This window comes from Camelus bactrianus, chromosome 2 (genome assembly GCF_048773025.1).
Source record: "Camelus bactrianus isolate YW-2024 breed Bactrian camel chromosome 2, ASM4877302v1, whole genome shotgun sequence".
In the NCBI taxonomy this organism is placed as follows: domain Eukaryota; kingdom Metazoa; phylum Chordata; class Mammalia; order Artiodactyla; family Camelidae; genus Camelus; species Camelus bactrianus.
Window position 1 is genome coordinate 25,241,513 of NC_133540.1, and position 24,424 is coordinate 25,265,936.

The 24,424-nt window shown below is 35.0% G+C and overlaps 1 protein-coding gene across 2 annotated transcripts in view; it reads left to right on the plus strand.

Moving 5' to 3' along the window:
• Positions 1–24,424, plus strand: part of TLL1 (tolloid like 1) — a 183,383-nt gene that overhangs the window by 123,597 nt on the left and 35,362 nt on the right. For both annotated transcript variants that reach the window (XM_074377000.1, XM_045505533.2), the window contains 7 exons: positions 3,830–3,932; positions 5,388–5,504; positions 6,711–6,856; positions 14,183–14,378; positions 15,619–15,744; positions 16,841–17,001; positions 21,082–21,262. In XM_074377000.1, the coding sequence (XP_074233101.1) occupies positions 3,830–3,932; positions 5,388–5,504; positions 6,711–6,856; positions 14,183–14,378; positions 15,619–15,744; positions 16,841–17,001; positions 21,082–21,262 (1,030 nt within the window). The remainder of the gene's footprint in view (positions 1–3,829; positions 3,933–5,387; positions 5,505–6,710; positions 6,857–14,182; positions 14,379–15,618; positions 15,745–16,840; positions 17,002–21,081; positions 21,263–24,424) is intronic.

The following is a 24,424-nucleotide window of genomic DNA, read 5'->3' on the forward strand; positions in this document are numbered from 1 at the left end:
GATTTTCCTGTGGAACTTTAAAATTAATGTTTTTATGTTTCCCAGCTGCATTAAGTAAATTGGGTTAAAATTTTTATTCATTTTATAACTGTTGAAGATAGTAATATATGAGAATCTCAACAATGTATTTAGATTACTTTAGTGTTTTTCTACACATTATCCAATTAAATTTTTGATTTAACCCTGCCCAGATCAGCCTGAAATGATGATCTCCATTTTATAGCAAGAAAATTCATTCAAACTCAGAAAGTTTAAGTAAACTAGTCAACTGAGAAGCTAGAACTTGAACCCAGGCTTTCTGACTCCCAGTCACAAACGGCTTCTAGTTGTAGAAAAAGATGCAAATGTTCCCTTTAGCATGATACAATTCAGTGCTGAACAAAACCTTAATTATCAGTTATTCCAGGAGTTGGTCGATCTTTCTGGAGAGGACATGTAGTAAATATTTTGGCTTTGCCAGCTAAACAGTTTGTTCAAATACTCAATTCTACTGTCATATTGCTAAAGCAGTCCTAGACAGTACATAAAGGAATGTGTACAACAAAGTTTTCTTTACAAAAACTGGCCGCAGGCTGGATGTGACCCATGGGGAAGAGTTTACTGAGCCCTGATCTTGCCCCTACTCTGATTTCTGAGAAGAAAACTGTTGACTCCACAGAGAGTTTATTAGACTTGTCCAAGCTACTTCTGGCTGGAGCCCAGACATCTATTTTATTTTACTGCTTTTGATTCTAATATCTCTTTCTAAAGAACTATTTACTAGTATCAGCCTAATTGACAAGATTTGTATCTTCCCCGTCCCCAGCACTGTAACGTATATTATTCGAATTGGTCTTTTGATGGTGTTCATGAAATTAATTTGGTTAGTCAATAATGTCTTAATTGTGCTGACAGAAGTTCAGTGATTACATCTTTCTCTGGAGACTTCCAGACATCTGGTCCCTTGACTGTTGATCTGCCTTTCTTCAAGATTCTTCGCTCTGCAGGATTGTAAAACAAAATCTTTAAAGAGCAAAATCCACAGCAGTTGTATCAATTAAAAGTTGCAGACTAGCAACCAAGGCTCCTAACAGATCAATGGAAATCTTAGACTTGTTCTTTGTAACTCCCTCAATCCCATGTTTCGAGGGAACTATGATAAATTTTCAATTGATAAATGGTAAATCGATACTTAACCATAAGAAATAAAACATTTACATAATTGTGCTAGATAGTTTTTATTTCATCATTTAAAAAAAAAAGAAAAGATGCAACGCATTTACATAAAATAGCATAATAGGAAACAACCAGATATTTTTCAAATGCTTTTGATTTGTAATTCAAGTATGAATTCTGCTAGTAACCTTAGTCAAAGGCCAACATTTTTCATCTACATCAGAGCCCTAAGATTTGATTTTAGAAAACCTATCTTTATTACATTTTCTGCTTCTAAAGGACTCTGTGTTTTATATTAAAGTGGGCCAGTTTTGTTCTTCCACAGTGCTTGGAGTTTAAAATAGAAGATTAAAAACAAGATAGGAAACTGTGCTGTTTAGATTTACACCCCTCCTTCCAACTGTGTGTGTGTGTGTGTTCCAAGATTCAAAAATTAACTATTTGTTAGCAATCCAACCACAGTGTTTCAATTTTGAATAAATTTTGATGATACACATCCTTCCAATTTAGCTGATTTTTTTCCTTCTCCAGAAGGAAGTTGAAACTCTGCATACGATTATAAAAAAAAAAAAAAAAGCACCTTTAAATCTCAGAGGAAAGCCACAAATGAGCCTTAGGGTCTACTGTTTGTGTCTGTCTTCCAGTTTTGCCATCTCTGTTATAATAAATGAGTTCCCATATGATCATACAGAGTTGAAACCCCAGTGGTTGCTGTAGGGAGACTACAAATGCAGACTGAAGCTTAATATCAGACAGTGGTAGCATTCCTTATTTGCAGCAGACTTAAATACAAAGCTAAGGGTGAACCAGAAATTATCTCCCACTTATGTCCTAAGAATAACTTGATGTTTGCATTGTTATTCAAAGATAGAGAAGCAAACATATTGGGAACTTCAGGAAGATAGCTTAGAATCCATGCATTTTCATAATCAAGTTTTGAGGATTCTTGGAAAAGACAGGGAAAAAAAGGATTAGTCTTTTGTCTTTTGATATTTTGGAAATTTTTGTAACACTTTTAGAATATTTAACATGATAAAATCAGGTGAAGGAAAAGAAAAATGAAGGAAAAAGAAAAACTGTAATAATGTAGACAGAAATAAATGAGAAGTTTTATTAAACCAAATTATGCCACGCCTACTGTATTACATTTTAAAAAGCAGCATGTCTCTATTCTCACATCCTTAACAGATTCCACCCTTTTATAATCAAGAAAGTACATGTTTAAAGAAACTGATAAATGTTAAATTTAACGGTGAAATGTTAACACCATTATAAACTATAAGTGAATTTCATTATAGCTAGACAAATTCTTAGTTTCTATCTCTGTGAAATGATTATTTATACTGGCAATTAAAACCAACTGCATGTATAATTTTATCAATGAAAATTGTGGTGCTGAAATATAAGATGCCAAGAGAAATGTTTATTGTTATGCTGTATTTTCACTTTAGGAAGAAGTCAGTTAGGTAAGGATTGGTTTGCCTTTCTGTTACTACTTACCTTTCTGTTAAATATTGTGCTCAAGAAATGGGAGAAGTATATGTTTTCTAACACAAAAATGGTAGTAATTTTAGGAAGTATGGTTTCAAGATTGATTGATTATATATTTTTTGCTTTTTTTTCATTCTTTGAGAAACCTCTAAAATTCAGTTTTTTTTTATATTGTCACAAACGGATTATTTAAATAGTGTTACAAACTACAGTTTTATATTAGAAGTATTTCAAATATTCATAATTTGTTGCTTTTGGCCAAAGTCCATTTCTGTTTCTGAAGTAAAGAAGAGGTTCACTATACACCATAAGTATCTTAGATATTTTAAGCAGAATAGAGTTAGAATAACTTTCTGAGTATAAAAATATTTTCCAAATGAATTTTACCTCATCAGATACATGCATTTCTTAGGCTGACTCTACTTTTGGTGTAATTAAGGGAAAAATAGTTAATGATTTGGAAAGTAGAGTCTTTTTTTAAAGCAGTAAGAAAATTGTCTTTCCTAAAGTTGTTCTTGAATTATTTTAAAAATTAGCACCATTTCAAAACAAAGTACAGAATAAAGGCTCATGTACAAGATCTTCTAACTTGAAAGTTCTTTATATATTCTTGGATCTAGAGAAGCATAGTGACATCTGTCTTTGATTACAGTTACATGAACAAATTTGAATTCTAGAGCTGTATTTAAAACATTTCAACATACACAACGATATTATGTTCTTAGAAGATGGCACATGGCGGTTATTTTTAACATAATTATTGATGTCTGAAATAAATTATTAAAAAGTAGAAATTCATGGCAAAGTCAGAGTTTTCATGGTTTAAAGTAATATTTATCTAAGAAAATTCAAAATAAGCTATTTGAATAAAGATTTCTGTTTGTTTCACAATTATGCAAATTAACTTTACAGAAACTTTGGTTTAATTGCTAAAATATTTAGTTTGCTTATTGACATTGTGCTTCCATATTGTTAAACATTCATGTGAATGAGAAAATGGGATTTTTGTGATGTTTGTTAAGAAAAAACACTAGAGAGAGACTAATATAGGAAGAAAATAAAAAGAATTTGCTGTGAATCCCATTTTCACAGTAGTCCCGGGTTCCTAGCCTCCAGGAATCAGATCACCCACGTGAAGTTGCAGTCACTTTTAATCTGTGTGTTCTGTTGTTCCATTTTGCAGATTGTTTTAAATTTTACTACAATGGACCTATACAAAAGTAGCTTGTGCTGGTATGACTACATTGAAGTCAGAGATGGGTACTGGAGAAAATCTCCTCTGCTTGGTAAGAGATCATTTGCTCTTACGTGGCTACACATAATGGTCTGTCCTGTCTGAAGACAGTTCTTTCAAGAGTCATCTCAGAGTTTAAAATGTATGAGACTAACATTTTCATTTGTATTATACTTTTTTCCAAACACAGCAAAAATACAGGTAGATAAATAGATGATTGATTTAAACTAGCTTAAATTATGAGGTGGTGCTCGTATCTGAACATAATGATTTAGAATAGCTTTCACATGTAGAGAGCTTTTAGTGACTACTCATCGCCTGTATCTGTGTTTTTAATTTATAGATCAGACTTTTAATGAGAAGACCAGATAAATTGTGTGTGCGTGTTATGTTTTATTTTGCTTTGTTGGCCAAGGCAGTAGAGCATGAGCTATTAGGAACATGTTCAGTCTCTGGCTTCCTACACCGAGGATGTTGGCTCTTACTGAAGATGTCACAGTATTGCTTCTCAGACAGGTTTTTGCGGCTGAGAAGCTGCGGTTGTAGTTTGTGCCATAAACTGTAGCTCAGGTTTGGTGCTCACAAAAGTCGGCTGCCAACAGGTGACCACAGACCACACCATTAGCTGGTGTGAGGCACTTTACTGTTGCCCTCGGTTTTACTTAAAGGTGAGAGCTACTGTGAGTGTGTGAACATCTACTCTACTGGTTTTTATTTTTTGAGACTGTAACTTTTCCTTTATTTTCGAAGTAGCTTTGGCCAGTTGCGTTTATGTGTCATACAGATCTTTTTTTTCTTAACATCTAAAACCTGCTGAATGAACACTGTTGAATTAAAGGTGACAGCAGCCTTAATAAGTCCAAGAGATCTCTAGAAATGCTTAAAAATAAGGAAAAATAAAGATCTGAATTAATTTGATAAGTCAGGTTGAGGAAAACACTGTCTTGAACATTTAGTTTCGTTGTCTAGATGAAGCAATTTGTAATATATGTATGTATGTATGTTCCAAAGAGAACATTTCATTAGACTCACATTGAAAAAGAAATCTGAAGCTGACATGTTGAGAACTCTTCTTGAGAGCTCTATCAGCGTCACCTGCTGCGGGGAATACCGCCAGCCAGACTGGCTCAGTCTGACCACAGTGTTCATGTGGGACACTTGCCCCACTATTTCCTCTGAAACTCAGAATGTAGCCTTCCCACCGGCAGCACCAGAATCACTTGGAAGGCTAGAAATATACAAATTCAGGTCCCACCCCAGACTGTCTGAACCAGAGGCTGCATTTTAACAGACTCCCTGGCCATTCATATACCCGTTACAACTTTTTCTCTTTTGGTCATGTCATGGCGATGTGTTTTGGTAATACACATTTGGTTATGGCTCTAGTACTGAGGGTAGAGCTAGGAACCAAATCAGGTTTTACATGTTTAGTTTGTAGCCAAGTGGAAAGCAATGAGAATATAGAGCCATATTTAGGAGTCTCTCTTTATTCTTTTATTTCTTTTAGGTAGATTCTGTGGGGACAGATTGCCTGAAGTTCTGACCTCTACAGACAGCAGAATGTGGATTGAGTTTCGCAGCAGCAGTAACTGGGTAGGAAAGGGGTTTGCAGCTGCCTACGAAGGCAAGTCACCCTGAGTTTGAGAGATGACTTCCCCTTAGATCTCTTAACAAAAGTGTCCTTTCTCTCAATGTCATTAGAATGATCTTCTTACTGTATCTTAATTATGAAGTTTTCTAAGCCTGTATTATAATGTTTATTAGCAGGATGATTTTAATGAAAATCCTCGGTAAATTTAAATTGCAAGAACAGCCTGTCTTCTGGTACCAGTAATGTAGTAACATATAAATGGACTCATCAGGGAAGTGTGGGGGAAAAAAACCAACTCATCAGGGATGTGTGGGAAACGGCAACAAATGGTACAAGAGTTCTTAGATTTTGGCTGTTTTTTCACGATAATATTAAAATATTATGAAGAAATAGCCACTTCTCTTGACTGAGTTGGTGTGTATTGGATGACTGTACTACTGAAATGCTCTTTTACAAAAACTGCACAGTTCTGGAGCTTTCTTTGTCTAAATGAAAGAGTCAGCATTCAAGAAGAATTTCCTAGAGACTTTGCTCTATACGTCTTTTAAACAATAAACTGGCATTGTGTTTCCTGGCTTTCAAAACCACTCCCTTCTTGCCAGGTCATGGGTGGAGAAGACCCTTTCTTGCTCCTGCCTCTGCCCAGATAATTTAATTTATCTTATCTAAATTAAGATAATTTAGAAGATGGAAGATTTCTGCTTCCCTTAGACTTTTAAGAGAACAGAAGCGTTTATTTCCGAGATTAACTGGGGTGGCAGTGAAGAGGCTGGATTGGAAGGAGCCAGAGGTGTTGAGCACAAGGTCTGCTCAGGGCCAGGGGCCCAGGGGCCCAGGGAGTTCTGCACAGCAGTTTCACCTGAGGTTGAAAGACCAAAAGAAGCAATTCGGGGAATCACAGCACAAACTCACATAGAAGAAATTGACAAAATCTCAAAAAGTTTTTTAAAAGTTAAAAAAAAAAAGCTTGTTTTTATAAAAATGTGGATTAACAGTGATTACTCCTCTACTGACTATTATCTAATATTTATAGTTGAGTGGCCAGGTTTTGGAGTTTTTTTGTTTTGTTTTGGGTTTTTTTTTTTTTGCCAACTAAATATAAGCAGCCAACCTTGATGTTTCTAACCTGGTCTGTAGGTACTCAGCTACAGGCATGGAACTCAAATGTTCTCTTAGAAGAAAGTGAAAATGCAATGGCATGTCTAGGTTTATTTATTTGTTTCATTTTGCTTTCCTCAGCTATCTGTGGAGGTGAGATACGTAAAAATGAAGGACAGATTCAGTCTCCTAACTACCCCGATGACTACAGGCCGATGAAAGAATGTGTGTGGAAGATCACAGTGACAGAAGGCTGCTACGTGGGGCTGACCTTCCAGGCCTTTGAGGTAAAGTCCCTCAGGCAGCCTTCCCAGGGCACATCCTCCATAAATGACAATACATTTAAGGGGATCCTCATTAAAGAAGCAAAGAACTAGAGAAGCAGCTTTTTAATCAGTGAAGAAGCAACGGATTGCCTATAAAATGTTAACATCAAGAGCAAGGAGGGTTTTTTCTTCTTTCCTCTGACTGCAGACATTTGCAAGAAGATTAAAGTGCGTTTACATGATCTGTGCTTGTTGAATTAGAGTGTTTGAAGTCCTGACAACAGTTTCTTTTGACAAATGCCCAGGGGCTTCTTTCACAAAGAATGCTTGAAGGGTCCATTAAATAATAGAACTTTTATTTCTCTTGTAAACTAAGAGGTTAAAAGGTAGATTGTCTTTTGTTGTTGAGGGAAATCCATTTTTTCAGCTTTTTACCCTTATGCAGACAATTGTTTATATCAGAAATAGAGATTTAAATATTCTTAGGAGCTTTTGTCTTCATCAAAAATAATTATTGAGAGAGAGGTCAGCACCAACATTACATTATTAGATGAGGGCAGAATAAACCAAAGGCCAGTCAGAAGTCTGTGTCCAGGACCGCCGCACTGGCTCATGAGTCATTTTATGTGTGGTGGGGAGAGCTGAGTAAGGGATTAGAATCCAAGAGCTGTGGGACTTCGTCAGGAACTGCTGAGTGTGTTTAAACAATAGAATCGGGCTAGAAACTGAGATCCCAAAGTGAAGTGGAAAGGAATGATGAGGTGATGGCAGTAGGTTCAGGTAGGACTTAAGAGATGCCGATGCCATAACTGGAGATTATTCCCTTACTGATCAGAAGGCCTATTCACTGCCCAAGTGATCAGAAGGCAGTAGAGGACGCTGTCCACTGTGTGAAGGTGTCTTTAAGTAGAAACACACATAAAACAAGCTTAAGTGTTGATTGGCTGACAAAAATTCTGTGGCCAGGGGTTCAGAACCCAACCATGTATTTCCCTATGAGCTATGAATCAGTATTCACAAACTCAGTATTTTCAGTGACTTTATTTAAGAACTCAACTAGAGCGAGTACCTAGAATCTACTGGGTATGTTTTAAATTTGGTCCAGTGGTTGTTACGTGGTTTGTTTCAGTTAGTCAGTTATCTGTTTATATCAACTGATTTTTGTTTACATAATATATTTTCAATATACAGCTTATATATTTTATTTGGGAAAATTACTGATATAATTAAAAAGAAGTTGTCACTATTCTCAGTGTTTTCTGTCTTTCTGACAAAAGTTTTTATTCACTGTTTTCTCCTCCAAGCCTCTGTAGTTCCCTTTCTGTCCCAGTGGGAGGAGCTTCTCCCAGGGGAGGGCGCTGTTCCCTTTCTGTCCCAGTGGACCTCCCCACTGGGCAGCGAGCTTCCCAGGGGAGGGCACTGTTCCTCCTTTGCTGTTCCCTCCACAAGGGATAGGTCCCACCCCAATTTTCTTTTTTTCTTTTTTCCTACCCAGTTTTGAGAAGATTTTCTTTGTATTTCTGATTGTAAGAGATAGTCTGCCAAAGTTCAGTATGTATTCTGTGAGAGTTGTTCCTTATTTAGATGTAGTTTTGAGGTATTCATGAGAGCGGGTGAGCCACAAGTCCTTCTACGCTGCCATCTTGGCCATCTCCCCCAAAAGTTTTTATCTTGGTACAGTTGACCCTTTGAACAACACAAGTTCGACTGAGGCCCACTTTTATGTGGATTGAAAAAAAAATAAGCAGAGTACCCTTTATTTTCATTTTACAGATCTTTAACTAAGTGCGGGTGAAAGTTTTTGTTTGATTAGAGATCACAATATACAGAATCAAAAGAACTAGGGTTTGAGTGGTGAATCTTTCCAACTGTTTCAGCCTCCCCACCTTGGATGAGTCATTTATCAGTTTCTTTGCTTCTGAGGCAGAGATAGAAGGTACAGTTTTTCAGCTGCACCAGCATGGCACCCCTAGCTCCAACGTTATTCAGGGGTCAACTGTGCTTTCTGAATTACCCGATTAAAAGTAATCCTCTAATTCCTTTAAATGTTTTATATTAGTTTCAGTTGAGTAGACTAGTCTTTGTGAATCAACTAGGAAGCCAAGGCAAGGAGACCTTAATGAGTTAAAATTTTATGCTTGCCCTGTCCTGTTCTTGGATATTTGGCTAAGAATATATATTGGTTAATGACAATAAAAGACAAGTATCTCTTCAGAATTATAGTTTAGGTTATCATTTTACTCTGAAAGGTTAGATTAAATAAATTTGCCAAAGGTCACACAATTCATAATTGGTCGCACTGTGATTGAAACCAATTTCATGGCCTGGCACTCTTGCATGCAGGTCTTGGTAGCAAGTTAAATTTGTTCCCTTCATAAGTATTGCCATTTGTACATTTGTGTCATTTAATCACTAAATGTCAATTAGGGACATGTCTGTTTATTCATCACTGTTTATACACTATCAAGTATATATTAATTGGCAATAGTAGATTTTCAGTAAATATTTATTAAATTTATGAGTGAGCTAAAAATAATTGTGTCATAAAGGAAAAAAGAAATCAAATGGCAACATTGAAAAACCAGAATCATATGAAAATAGATCTAACCCAGACTCGTGGTTTTGATTTTCACATGGCTGTGCATATTTGTTTTTTTCTCCTCCATTTTTGAGCTGTAGTTACACATTTATCAATATTTGTTAAATATTAAAAAGTAATAATGAAAATATTAAGTAATAAAATATTAAACATGATACTGTTACATTTGAAAATAATCATCTATTCAACTTTTCTCCTTTTTATTCAAAATTCCTTTTATTAGTAGCATTATTACTTAGACTTTACTGTATTTTCCTATATTAAAATTGATTTATTTTTAATAAAAAATGCTAATCTAGATTGTTTTTGCTAGTCATACGTTTCTCTAACATTTTCCCCCAAAGCAAAAAATAATGACTTGAGCATTATTCCAAGTGTGTAGAATTTTAAGTTATATGGTCTATAAAAGTTTAATCATTTTTCTGGTTGGTAGCATTAATTATACTTTGAAATTACACTCTAACACTCATAGAAGAGGTATTTTTTTTATTATGGCAAAAAAAGGCATAACAGAAAATTTACCATCTTAACTATTTTTTAAGTGTCTGACACAGCAGTGTTAAGTATATTCACATTGCTGTGCAATCAACCTCGAGAACTCTTTTCATCTTGCAAAACTGAAACTATTTACCCAGTAAGCAACAACTCCCCATTCCCCCTTCCCTCCAGCCCCTGGTAAGCATGCTTCTGCTTTATGTCTCTATGAAGTTGACTGCTCTAGGTACCTCATGTAAGTGGAATCATACAATAGTTGACTTCTTTCGATAACTTAAAAAAATTTCACTTAGTGTAATATTGTCAAGGCTTTTGCATGCTGTGGCACTTGAAAAGATTTCCTTCTTTTTTAAGGCTAATATTCCATTGTATGTATATACCATATTTTGCTTATCCATTCATCCACTGATGGGCATTTGGGTTGCTTCCACCTCTTGGCTGTTATGAATAATGCTGGTATGAACGTGAATGTTCAGATATCTCTCCAAGACCCTGCTTTCAATTTTTAAAATATATACCCAGAAGTAGAATTGCTGAATCATATGGTAATTTTATTTTCAATTTCTCAGAGAGTATGGGAGAGCTTTTACTGAAACTATTACCTAGAAGTTTTGGAGTTTTCAGAGATTTTTACAAATAACTATGTATCGCAGTAGATGTTTTTACAGTGGTATATTTATTTGGAAATTTGATTATAAAATAAAGGCCAAGTGTGTGAATGGGTCCTAACCCTGGGCACGGTCTCTTGCTCCAGGGCTGGCTTTCCTGCAGTCTTACAGCTCACCCCTGTGCACTGGCCCCAAAGCTCTGCACTGGTTGGCAGTGTTAGAATGAAAGGCTTGACTACTTGAGGTTATGTTTAACTGATTTTAGTTCTTAATAAATAAAATTACTCAGCTTTTCCATGCTTCCTCTCTAACCTGCCAGTAAAGGCATGAGTCCCCACTTAGTAATGAAATGTAATATTAATCCCTTCTGGCTAATCTTTGTACTTGTTCTTCCTTCTTTGTGTATTTGGATCTACTTCCATTATCATTTGTACATCAGTTTTCTAAAAGATCTTCACAGCTTACTATCCCTTCCATTGTTTTCTCTATATACATATTAGATCTGTTTATGTTATGAGAAACTTACCACATGCCTATATGGTTTATGCTCTGATTACCTTAAAGTCTATAATAAACCAGCATCATCATTATCAAAACATATTTATTACATGTGTAATTGTGCATGACATTGAATTCAGGTCCCAGGTCTATGAACTGTGTCTATGCTTTAAATCAAGAGGAAACTGCTTTTTTTTCTTTGTTTTTATGAATCATTGATTTTGCTCTTCTTTTTCTTATGGTTCTTAGGATTACTGGCATAATATCAATGGACTTTTCCACTTTTTAGCTTGAACCATATTTATTTCTATCAATTCTGTGTACTAATTGATAAAGTAATTGATACCACTGGAGAAAATGATATGCAAATAACATAAATAGAATAGCTCAGACTCTCATTTGTGCTGTCCATCAATACTGTTGTATAGATACAGTTGAAGAGGTATAATGATAATTTACACCAATAGAGCAGATTTATTGTGCTGGCTTTGCAATTAGGATTATGGCAATTAAACTGGAAACAAAATGTAAACAGAGATCATTCAGGTCATTGATATCTATGTCAACAACAATGACATTCACTGTGTGGAATATAGTGTATATTTCCATTGTGTTACCCCTAATACCACGTGCATAATACTTAATATGTAAGTAATAGGTAATTCATACATAGGTACTGGTGGAATTAACCCTAAAATTGGTCATTTTTATGCATTTACCCATGAGCTATTTACACTTTGTTTGTCACATAAAATATTTGAACCTCTAATTTTACTGAGTAAGCAGTGACTATGCTATACATTAAAATGTAAAGAGATCTATTCTATAACTGTCAAAGGGACAGAGTAAGTTTTATAAACAGGGAAATGTCCATTATCCTATTTCTCTTTAATCACTGAAGAAATGTAATTTTTTTCAATAGTCTGTATCTTGTTCTCTTCTTACTGTAATTTTTTTAAAGCAGTAATTTCTTCAAAATAGTCATTTAAAGCCTTTCAAATTAACCTTCTTATTTTTTTACCTGGTATGGCTTCCAATATGAAGCACTGTGATTTTATTTTATTAATTGACCCTCTACGGCAAGCATCTTCTTTCTTTATTGTGTGTTCTCACTTTCTTTCCTCTTTGAACTTAGCCTCTCCTGCCTCTCCCAGTGTGATTCATGAGTTGGGATCAGTTCATTCTGTGCTGCTCAAGCAGCTGAAGAAACGTCGGCTGACTGAGCCCTTTGGTTATTTTCCCTACACTCCTGTCATCAGTTCAGCTTTGCTTATTTGCTTATTCTTTTACCAAGCTCTGTACCCTAAGAGTTTTAGATGTTATATGTCCCCTTGACCAGAGAATAGAATTTGGTCATCTGGAAATGTTCTCATATTTATAGAGACCCCTGATTTTGAAGGGAGTATATTAAAGACTGAGAGAAGAAGGCATGTCTCTAGCTGGTCAGATTGCCCTTGTCCTCCCCGGTGACACGTCATTACTAATGGAACTGCTAACTCTCTCATCTCCCTGTTTAAACATGCTTTTAAAATGAGATATTTTTAGTGTTAAATATTTTCCTATTCTTTCCCATAATTCCACAGACAAAGAGAATACATTTTAAGGGGAAAAAACCCCATTTGTATGAGTCACAGTGAGCTTGTATGGATAGTATAATTTAAAATTGCAACCTCCACTCCCTGCATCCACTTCTCATCCTTCCTGTCTTGTTTCATCTTGTATTTTTCCATAGAATGTATTGCTTTCTTGTACTTTATGATTATTATTTACCCTGTTTATTGTTCCTTTGCTCTCTACCCACCAGGATAAGCTCCGGGAGGGTGAGGTTCTTTGTTATTTGGCTGAGCGACACGTACTTAGCAGTGAGAGGGGAGAGGGATGCCCAGCAGGGAACAGGCCGTGAACATTTGTTGAAGGAATGAGTGAATCCTGATTTGTGATTGGGAAAAGGGCAGCAGCAAAGGCAGTCCTTAGTTCTAATCAAATCTGCTTCAAAATCTATTTTTTCTGTTCATCTTAATTTGAAGACTATCACTGTTAATATATTCACAAATCAGGAAAGGGATCTTCAACCAACAATACCAGCAGTTTCAGGCATATAGGTTTTAGTTCATGGGATGAATGTGTTTCTTGACATTCTTTTTGAACTAGGAGAATTTTGTAAATTAGTGAGTTGTATGTTGAGTGATGTTTGACAAGATGTGATACTGTGCATGGCTGATTAATTATAGATGACAGTGCTTTCTGGCTTCAAATACCTAATAAGTAATTGACTCTATTAAGACTTCAGGGTTAGTGCCCATTTTCTATGAAAACTAAAAAGCAAGAATTTATTTAGAAATGGTCTTACAATTTTTAAAACAGTTTGTAAATTTTGGTTTGTTGTTTGTAGAAGTTCAGGGCTAAAACACAGGTCTGTGAACATGCACTTCGTTATACAGTTTTATAGACCAGTAGTCTGAGCTAAAATTTGCATTTAGCTGTTTAGGAAAGAGATTGAGTTCCAGGCTGCACAGGTTGAGAGGAATGTGTTAAGGTAAAAGGGTTCATCTAAACAAGCCCTGTTACCCTGAGCGGGGACAGCCAGTACTGGTTCTGCAATGGACTAGTCTTTCCACACACAGCTCTGCTAACTACGGATAAAGAATTTCATAGACTAGGGAAAAAATGTAATCCCATGTTATCAGATTTTCCTTCAAAAGAGATGTATAACCTAAAACAGTGCAATATTTCTAGTTCAGCTTCTCTATTAATAAAATTCTGGCTCTGTGGGTGAACTATGATGAAATAGTGTATCTAGTCCAGATACCTAATGATAATTTTAAGTCTGAATTTTCTTGAATTCTAGTTTCCAAAGAATTATTCCTCGTATTTTTTTTAAGGCAGTTAACTTCTGTTGATCTTAAAGCATGTGGCTGCACTTTTTCATAGATTTTTTTTCTCTCTGTCTAACAGATTAATACAACCTTTATTCACAGAAAGTGTAGGTATTACCAGGCACACTCATCAGAAATGCTCTCATTGGGTGTAAGTAATTTGTTATATGGCCATGTCAGTACTGTGGCACTGAGAATGCAAAATGCTTTTTCTGTAGATATTGTTTTATCTATTAATGAGGTAGATCTTCACACAGTTTTACTGTTGCAGATTGAAAGGCATGATAACTGCGCCTATGACTACCTAGAAGTTCGAGATGGAACCAGTGAAAATAGCCCTTTGATAGGGCGTTTTTGTGGTTATGATAAGCCTGAAGATATCAGATCTACCTCCAACACCTTGTGGATGAAGTTTGTTTCTGACGGAACTGTGAACAAGGCAGGATTTGCTGCCAACTTTTTTAAAGGTATTTTGAAATAATGTAAAGTGTAAGCTTTTCTTTGTCAAAGATAAATGTGGTATTTAGCTGTGAATTAGGGAAGAACTAGAGTAAAGTAATATTGAACGGTGAAGTATGTTTATAAAGATATTTTGATGGAAAAGATTATCAGTAAATAGTGAAATTTGGAGCTTTGTAGCACAGGGTAGGTACGCCATTAGGGTATTCTGCCATCTGTTTTTTGTTTGTTTGTTTGTTTGTTTTTCAGTTGTGTATGTCAGATTTCAGTGTGACTAATATCTAGACATTTTTATTATTCGAAGAGCAACAATCTAATAGATTTCCCCTGAACATTACTTAGATTTTCATTATATGAATTGAAAGGCAGAGAATTTGGCGCTTTTACTATATGTATTCAAAGTATTCATTAAAATGTTCATTTAAATCTTCTCTATGTTTTACATTAGAAGAAACATGCTATAAGAGTCTCTAATGTGATGTTTATATATTTGGTTATCAAAATGCTTAGTGTTTTGATAATGCAAAATTTCTCCAGAGAATATTCTTTGCTATTTTCCTAACTCACAATAGGTTATTCCTAAAGAGTAAGATTATGGAGTACCTGGTTATGTATGTTTTTTAAAATAGTATACATGTTTCATATGTCTATTTCATGTTTTCATATACAATTTAAATAGTATGTGTGTTTATAAAAATATAAGATGATTATATTTTCTGGATCAATATGTCTATATAAAAAGCACTGAATACTTTAAATTTAAAGAGGTCCAGTAAGTTTCTGAGTTTTCTTTCTTTTTAGTTTTCAGTCACCATTATCTATTTTTTAAATAAAGATTATTTCTTTAAAAGCACTTTTTAGACTACCTAGCAAACTATACTATGAAATGAACAGGCGAATCTATGTTTTTTCTGTAAGTTTTTTATTCCATTCAGAAAAAAAATCTCTAAGTTTTAATAATCCTCTTTGCCATGAAGTTCAGGAAAAAACATATGCTGTGTCTGAGATAAGGGTATCTTCAGTTGGCCCAGTCTTTCTGGTTCTTAAACAATTCTTAGATTGCAATGACATGGATTCTTGTATTTCATCCATCAAGGGCTTGCAAATTGTTCCTGCTCCTTTGTTGAAAAAAATCAGTTGTCTTAGTTTCATTCAGAGCTATTAAACATCATGTTTTCCAAAAAACTACACATTAATCTATAAAAACAAAATATTCTAGTTGTTCTCTAATTGTCGCCACATTTATAGAGGAAGACGAGTGTGCCAAGCCTGACCGTGGAGGGTGCGAGCAGCGTTGTGTGAACACACTGGGCAGTTACCAGTGCTCATGTGAGCCTGGTTACGAGCTGGGACCTGACAAAAGGACCTGCGAAGGTAGCGCTGGCTTTGCACGTGATGTTCCCTGCCCAAAACCCCTGCCCATTTCTTTCTTTTGTGTAGTCTCATTCTCTCTTTCTGCCTCCCTCCTCTACTGGAATAAAATGCACACAGTTGTGAAGAAAATGCAATTCCTTCAAAACAGAAGACATTGTAAACCAGATAATAATAAAGCAATGTGGCTGTTATTTCTGTGGGACTCCTAAAAATAAATAGTTTGCATTTTAAAAATTTACCCAAAACATAAAAGTATAGGTAGAGTTTTTTAAGTATATTCATAAATATGGTAATATTTATATTAGTTGACATACATACACACATTTACATACATATCCATATATACACAAAGGCAATTAAAGAGACCAGTTATTTAGCTCAGCCTTGACTCCCTAGGAATTGATTAGGAACTGTGTACAATATGTGTTCTTTTCATTTAACTTGCTTTTGAATACCCTAATTTTGCTGATTTCACTATCAATAATAGGAAAGAGAGGTAAAATAAATAGTACTTTTTTTTTAATTGAAGTATAGTCAATAGCACATCTTTTAAAGGGGAAGAAAACCAGTTGTTAAATGGAGTATTTGGAATAACAAACATGCTCTATTTCCTATGGTTTATCTTGCCTACTAGCTCAAATAACTCTTTCCAAGAGTTGCTTGTCTTGGAAAAGAGAGTTTGAGGAACTAAACTTCTGATTTTAATCTTACTACATCATACTATATTGTGCTTTACATAAATCGTTTTACTAATTTTCACAACCACCATGTGGAGCAGATATTATTACACACATTTGAAAGATAAGAAAACTGACCCCCAGTTTTCTTTCTATTGCTTGTCTACTTTAAAGTGATCTAAAATGTTGTCGTGCAGCCGTCATTTGTTTGGGTCCAAAGCTACAAAATAATCCTTTATAAATGAGATGAGATGATTAAAATAGTTGTCCTGAAGACTAAGGAAGAGAGACTGCAACTTTCTAGATTTTGAAAAGTCCAGAAGAGAGTTGAAATTTAATGCTGGGATGTTTGATTATCAATGGAAAGGTGCTTAGAAGGGGATGACTTTATTTAGAGAAAGCTTTTTCTTTCTTTCTAGCGGCTTGTGGCGGACTTCTTACGAAACTGAATGGCACCATAACCACTCCAGGCTGGCCCAAAGAGTACCCGCCCAACAAACACTGTGTGTGGCAAGTGGTCGCACCAACACAGTACAGAATTTCTATGAAGTTTGAGTTTTTTGAATTGGAGGGCAATGAAGTAAGTGTGAATAATAAGTGCAATTTTTTATGTTGTGTTTCGGGAATCCCTAAAGGCAGTCTGGTAAACTCAAAAGAAAAAAAGAAAGAGAGAGACAGAGAGAGGAAGGAAGGAAGGATGGATAGATGGAAGGAAGGAGGGAGGGAGGGAGGGAGAGAAGGAAGATACATTTCAGGAGTACAATCGTATAGATGCTGTAGTCTTTCTTTGCTCTGTTTCTCATTTCTGCAACTGCTTATAATTCCTGTTGGCAATGAGTGATATTTTAGACTGTTTCTGGGCGATTGAAAATTCCTCAGGGAGAGTTTTTTATTTAGTGTATGAACATACAGCATTTTCCTCATGTATTAAAGCACTATGAAAATATTAGGGTCATGTCACGTAGACTTTTCTAGAAAAAACTAACCAAAATTCACTTGTTAAGTCATAACAAAATTACCTGTTCGGGAGAACCTGGTATATTTTACTTGTGAAAATGGGTATATTTTCACTATATAAGTAGTTTTTCACTATGAATGTGCTCATGGTTTACAAGTAAAGATTAATTTCTTAACCTCAGTAAAAGATGCGTTTAGTTGACACTGTCTTTCTTTTACAAAATACAATTTGCCGTAATAAAGATCCAGTTTTCTGTCGTGTATGTGTCTTGGTCAACACTGGTTTAAGCCCAGAGAAAATGTATCAAATGTTTGTTTTCAGCTTTTCCTACTTTCTTTTGTTTTTCTCTTTTCTCCCACGTTCTTTCCCCCAACAACTTTTGTTCTGTGTTTATTTTAAAATGAACAAGATTCAAAACTTCTAATATGATAAAATTTCCTTCTAAAAATGATTTTTTATTTGATATATATCTGTTGAATACTTGCAAAGAAGTGAGAGAACAGAAATATAATGTATTGTGTCTGGGCAATAATGTTGGTAATATTTGTGGGTTTTATACCATAATTTGATCTTTGTGTATGTATCTATGCTTCTTTTTCCTCCCTCCTACTTTTTCTTCTTTCTTTTTAATTAATTTTTGAAAATTCTGCTTGTAGTAGTCAAGGCACTTCTGTGCCTTTTTTCATCTCTTATCAATGGCTTTGAGGTAAAAAGATGTTGCAGACTTTTGTGTTTCCTTAAAGGAAATTCAAGTCTGAAGTGTCATGAACTTGTATTTCAAAGAATTGTAGAAGTTTAGAGCTCAACAGACCTTTTGAGATCTTCTTTACATCATGTGTAAGTTTTATGATGGGAAAAACTATAATTTATATTTCTAACATATGTTACCCACATGACACATCATTTTTCTTTAATAATTATCTGAAATTTGGGGGAATATTAAAATGAAGAAAATATTTTCATAGTAATCTTAGAAAAGCTTTCCTATGAGCTACACTTTTTGAAAATAGGAATCTTCCTGATAGCTCTGTGACATAAGGTGAGCTAAGCATTGAATGGCTTCTACTTCCTCAGTTTCCCTAAAGCTATTAGTTGTGTCAGAAATGACTTTTTAAAAAAAAATAAACTGTACTTCAATTAAAAAGCAAACAAACAAACAATGTATTTAAAATATGGGCAGAAGAACTGAATAGATATTTTTCTAAAAGAGGAAATGCAGATGGCCAACAGGAACATGAAAAGTTGCTCAACATCACCAATATCAGGAAAGTGCAAATCACAGTGTGATATCATCTCATACATGTCAGAATGGCCATCATCAAGAAGAACACAAATAACAAATGTTGGCAAGGGTGTGGAGAAGGGAGAACCCTTGTACCCCATTGGTGGGAATGTAAGTTGGTGCAGCCACTATGGAAAGCAATATGGAGGTTTCTCAAAAAATCTAAAGATAGAAACACCATATGGCCCAGCAAGTCCACTCCTGGGCATATATCTGAGAAAAACAAAAACGTTAATTAAAAAAGATAAATATACTCATTTCAGTGATTTTATTCTTCAACTCTGTTTGGATATTCTGTATATTTTCCAGTTCTTTGCTAGAAACTTCACTCTGTACATCTGTGCTCCTTTGAGTTCTCCCATCATCTTGGCGATTACTTTAAACTCTTTCTCAGATAAATTGCCTGTCTTTTCATCACTTATTTCCTCTTCTGGTATTTTATTTTGTGCCTTGGTCTGGGAGATATTCCTCTGCTGTCTCATATTGTCTGTCTTTCTGTTTGTATCTTTAGGCATGTTAGTTACGTTTCTCCTCTGTGGGAGACATCCTGTAAGTCTCAGCAGTACACGCCTCCCTTGTCACTCAAGGGCCAAGTTCCAGCCAGTCCCAGGGTAGAGTCTGGCCTGTGTCTGTGGATTCCTTCCACAGACTTTGGGATTGTTGTTTTCTTATTTCTGGTGTCTACCCTCTGGTGGACAAGGCTGGACTAGAGGCTTGTGCAGGTTTCCTGGCAGGAGGAGTAAGTAGGTGCCTGCCCACTGCTGGGTGAAGCTTGTTCCTGGCCCTCTGGTGAGTAGGGCCTTGTCTAGAGGAGTCTGTGACTCAGGAAGTCTGCTGATGGGTGGGGCTGTGTTCTCACCCAGGATGTTATTTGGCCTGAGGCTTCTCAGCACTTAAGCCTAGGGCCATTGTATGGGGCTGGGTCTTGGTGCTAATGATCCAATCAAAATGTCAGCCTCCAGGAAAGTTCACATAGATGAACAGCCTCTTTTGGAATGTCTACCACCAGCTTTTATGTCCCCTGGGTGAGCCGCAGCCATCTCCTACCTCCCCAGGAGACTCTCCAAAGCCAGCAGGTAGGTCTGGCCCAGGTTCCTATGAAATCACTGCTTTTCCCTTGGACCTGGTGCATGTGAGATTTTATGTTCACTTCCCAAGAGACTGAAGTCTCTGTTTCCCCCTGACCCATGGGGCTGCTGGAGTTAAGCTGCACTGGGCTTCAAAACCAGATGTCCTGAGGTCTCCTCCTCCCAGTCCTGGAACTCCAGGCTGGGGAGCCTGACATGGTGCTTAGAACTCTCACTCTTATGGAAGGGCCTCTGTGATTTAATTAGCCTTCAGCTTGTGGGTTACCCGCCCAGGGGGGTGTAGGGCCCGATTATATCATGAGCACACCCCTCCTACTGTCCTGCTGTGGTTCCCTCTTTATGTTTCCAGTTGAAGATCTTTTTTGCTAGGGTCCAGTCTTTTTTTTTTTTTTTTTGATGATTGTAAAAGCAGGCAGCTGTGGTTTTGTTGTAGTCACGAGGAGAGGCAAGCTCGTGGTCCTAGTACTCTGCTATCTTGACTGGAAATCCAGAAATGACTTTTTGATTCACTAATCGATAGATGTTCCTAAGAAGGGTAGAAGTTTATATATAGGAGGAAGGGAGCTAGATGGTTTTAAATGAGTGGAGCATTGTGTTTGAAAGCCTTTTCCTCATGGTAGCAGTCTTTATTCATGGAAGGAGTCTGTACAAACTCTATAACGTATCCTGGAATTCTTTACACTTATGATGAGGTTACTGTATGGAAGGCTGTTAACAAAATTCTGTGTATTTTCACAGTTTGAAGTCTTAGTTTTTTAATTTTTTTTTTTAAGTAAACGCATGAGCAAAATCTTGATTTACAGAATACTGGGTTAAGTTATAACATCATTGTCTTATTCATTATATTGACATCCAAAAGGAAAGTAAATATCAAACAACTTCAGTCTTGGTAACGTTATCCTATCCAAGTAGAAAGAAAAAGTATTCCATTTTTCCGGCAAAATTTAGTTTATTTATCACCTGATCAATATCACAGAACCAGTCATTTGAGTTGACATACTGCAAAGTACACATCATGCCCAGAGTTCAGTCATATGCATTGTTAAACAAATATTCATCTCAGTTTTCCTTAACTCTGTATTTTTTGGAAAAGATGGCTGCTGTAAATACACATATATAAGCATATATTTGTATACACATCTCTTGGATATATACTCTCATGCTGTCTGCTTCATATTTGGACACTTTTCTTGATTTTTGTCTTTACCTGTTAAGCCCAGTTTGACTAACACAGGAGTAGAGAGAGAAAAACATGATAAATTTTTCAAAAATAAATGTCTGTCATCTGATGTTTTCAGATCTGGTGATTACAGTAACCATGTTTGTTTCTAGGTTTGCAAATACGATTATGTCGAAATTTGGAGTGGTCTTTCTTCTGAGTCTAAACTGCATGGCAGATTTTGTGGTGCTGAAGTGCCCGAAGTGATCACATCCCAGGTCAACAATATGAGAATCGAATTCAAATCTGACAATACCGTATCCAAGAAGGGCTTCAAAGCACATTTCTTCTCAGGTATTGATTTTCTCCTGCTGCACATGTATATTATGGATTTTCAAGGTGGATTGGCTTAAATTGTATGCTATCGATTCTTTATGGTTTTTTGTAAATTAACTTGGAGGTGCATAGAATGCATGAACATTTATCCTAGTTTTAACAATTTTCTACTTAAAGTTAGGATATTAATAATAAGGTCCTTAATGAAATGCAGCTGTCAAAAACTTGAATCAGATAAATTCTAGCCAAATATTTCAAAGGCTAGTAAAAAATAACAAAATTATTATGGTAATATTTTCATACAATGACTTTACTCTTTATAAGAGGATGGGCATAGTGATACCAGACTTTTTCAAAGTAATTTCTTTTTGTTCTTGGAATATGTGTTCCCATTTTAGCAATCTATTTTTTATTCTTACTGCTTAACAACATGGTTCTTATTCTTCTTCTTATCATATTTTCATTCTTATTAGGTAGCTATTAAAATCATACTTTACCTCATCACTATAGAAATAATTGCAACAAGAAACCTAGAAATGTGAAAATTATAATTTTACTAAAAACAATATATTATCAGATATAGTTAGCAGTTGACATGTGTTTGTTGGAATTTCATGTTTAGTTGAAACAACTCATGGTAAAAATTCCCTCTTAAAGAGGTGAAATTTGTTTAAAGGCCCCTAAATGTTAAGAAAATAGATAGAAACATCAGTGAAATTCCCTTATTTTCCCAATTTCAAAATTGTGCCTCTAAAAAATATTATTCTGAAATTGCAAAAATAGATAAAATTATAATAAGCCTTAGTATAGCAATCTGTTCTGCCTTTCACACTGGCAAGCAATTTAAAGCAACTGAATTCCAATTATGTTTTAATATTAGGTAGTTTGGATTGAGTTAATTCAAAGTCCATTTATTCCAGTCCCCATGTGTTTAAAATTAATGAGATTTACAATGCCCAGGGTTTGTTTGGGGCGTTCAGGGTAATTGAAGTTAATGGTTCACAAGTTCCATTGAGGTCTAAGTCATATATGAAAGTACATTCCAAATCCAATGAATTTTGGCTCCCTTGTTCTCATTCCGTCCCTCAGGTTTAATTGTCTTTTAAAAATTCTCTAATATAGTAAACAAACTAGTGGTTATCAGTGGGGAGAGAGAAGGGGGAGGGACCAGTGAGGGTGAGGGGACCGAGAAGCACAAACTACTATATATAAAATAAATAAGCTACAAGGATGTAATGTGCAGCAGAGGGAGTATAGCCAGTCTATAAAAATATTGAGGCACAATGTTGTGCACTTCAAATAACATAGCATTGTAGATCAACTATACTTCAATAAAAATAAATAGGTAAATAATAAAAAATAAAAACAAAAAGTAAAAATTATTCTCAGACGTTCATTTAAGATTTATTATTTAAAGTAGAATTTTAATATTCTATTTCAGTGAAAGGAAGACTTTCTTAGACTTTATATTCTATAAATTTCATGTATTTTACAAATTTTAGGTGATCCAGTGGTTAGAGATAAGGCTTCTCATCTTAGAAGCACCTATTTATTTTAAAAATTGAAATTATAAGTTATGTAAATTTTATCATAATATTAATAGTTAGAATCTTTTAGTTATTCATTTAATTTGATTTTAAAAAGATGCATGCTACATATACTGGTGACAAAGTATGCTTAAATTTAAAGTTACCTAAAATATTTGAAATTCATTCTCTGCTATTTCTGTTCGGGCAAAGATTTCCAAATTGCAGAGACAGGTTATTTGTCTGCGTCTTTAAGACAATAATACTGAAATGTAATTAAGTAAACTGAACAATGAAGTTCAAGGGAAAATTGACCCCCTAAACTTTCTTACTGTAGCTGTCATCCTGAGAACATATTATGCATACATTAACTTTAACAAATCAAATTAAAGCTGTAATATTCTTATTGTTATATTCATTTGACAGATGAAGCCACTGAGAGGTTAAGTAAACTGCTCAGTGTCACAAAGCATTTAAACCTGTTTGTCTTAGTGTGTTTTAACCATAAGAGCTGATCATGCTCTTTGCAAATGGTGTTAGTTACAAGTTACACTCAACATATTTGGGACCTGGAAAACAACAGATACACTTTTCACTTCTTTATTAGATTGTTATTTTGTAAAGTCCAAGATAATTAAGTATAAACTTTCAGTGTTTTCTTTTTGATTCATTGAAAAGTCTTGGCAGTTTTTCAAATTCACGTTTAAAATACTGTAGACCCAGATAAGTAATTAGATCTATTTCACATTTAAGCTCTTGAGAGTTTCTGTTAGTGAGGAAGATGTTTGCTCAGAAAAAGGAGAGATAAAAACATATTTGTGCAACAGAGCTGGTGTGGTACAACAGAGAGAGGGCAAGATTATTGAATGTCCTGATTATGATCATCTTATCAAATCATAATTTACAAAAGATCACCCATTTTAGTGTATAGGTTCTATTCACATTTAAAATATTGTTTTAGAAAAAATAAAATAAAATATTATTTTAGAGCTCTAATAATGCTTTAAGCATAATATATAATCATGTGTTAAAAGTCAAATAATTCATCATATTTATTGGGAAGTAGGCATGTACATCGTGGGAATATTTCACAAACAAAATTGCAGGATTTTTTATGTTAAAATTCACTCAGGGGAATTGGTAAAACACATTACTGAGTTTATTGTGACAAACTCTTTAGAAATAAATTTAGCATAGGAATTAAGAGTTATTACAATGGCTATTCTATTTGCCTCAGAAATTCCATTCTTGGGACTCTTTCATTAAGAAATATTTCAAAATCTGAAAGAAAGATTTTCAATACACTATGAGAGTGACAGAAATTTGAAATAACATTCAAATTCACTGTGTGGACCCTTCACACCATAAAGATGGTTTAATGATTTCATGGTGTAAAAATGTAGTATATGGTAAAATATTAATGAAAATCCAGGTATAAAGTTATCTGTGCATTCAGCTAAGCATGTGGGTGGGACAAATCTGAAAGTGGCTATATAAAAATGCCAAGAATGTTGTGTTAAGGTGGAAAGAGAGTGCAGTGTAGTTTTTCTCCAATTTTCTCAGTTTTCATCTAATTTAAATATAAAAATAGCTTTAGAAGAAAAACGTATCATATTTCTACCTGTTACCCCAAATATTTTCTAGATTTGAAAAC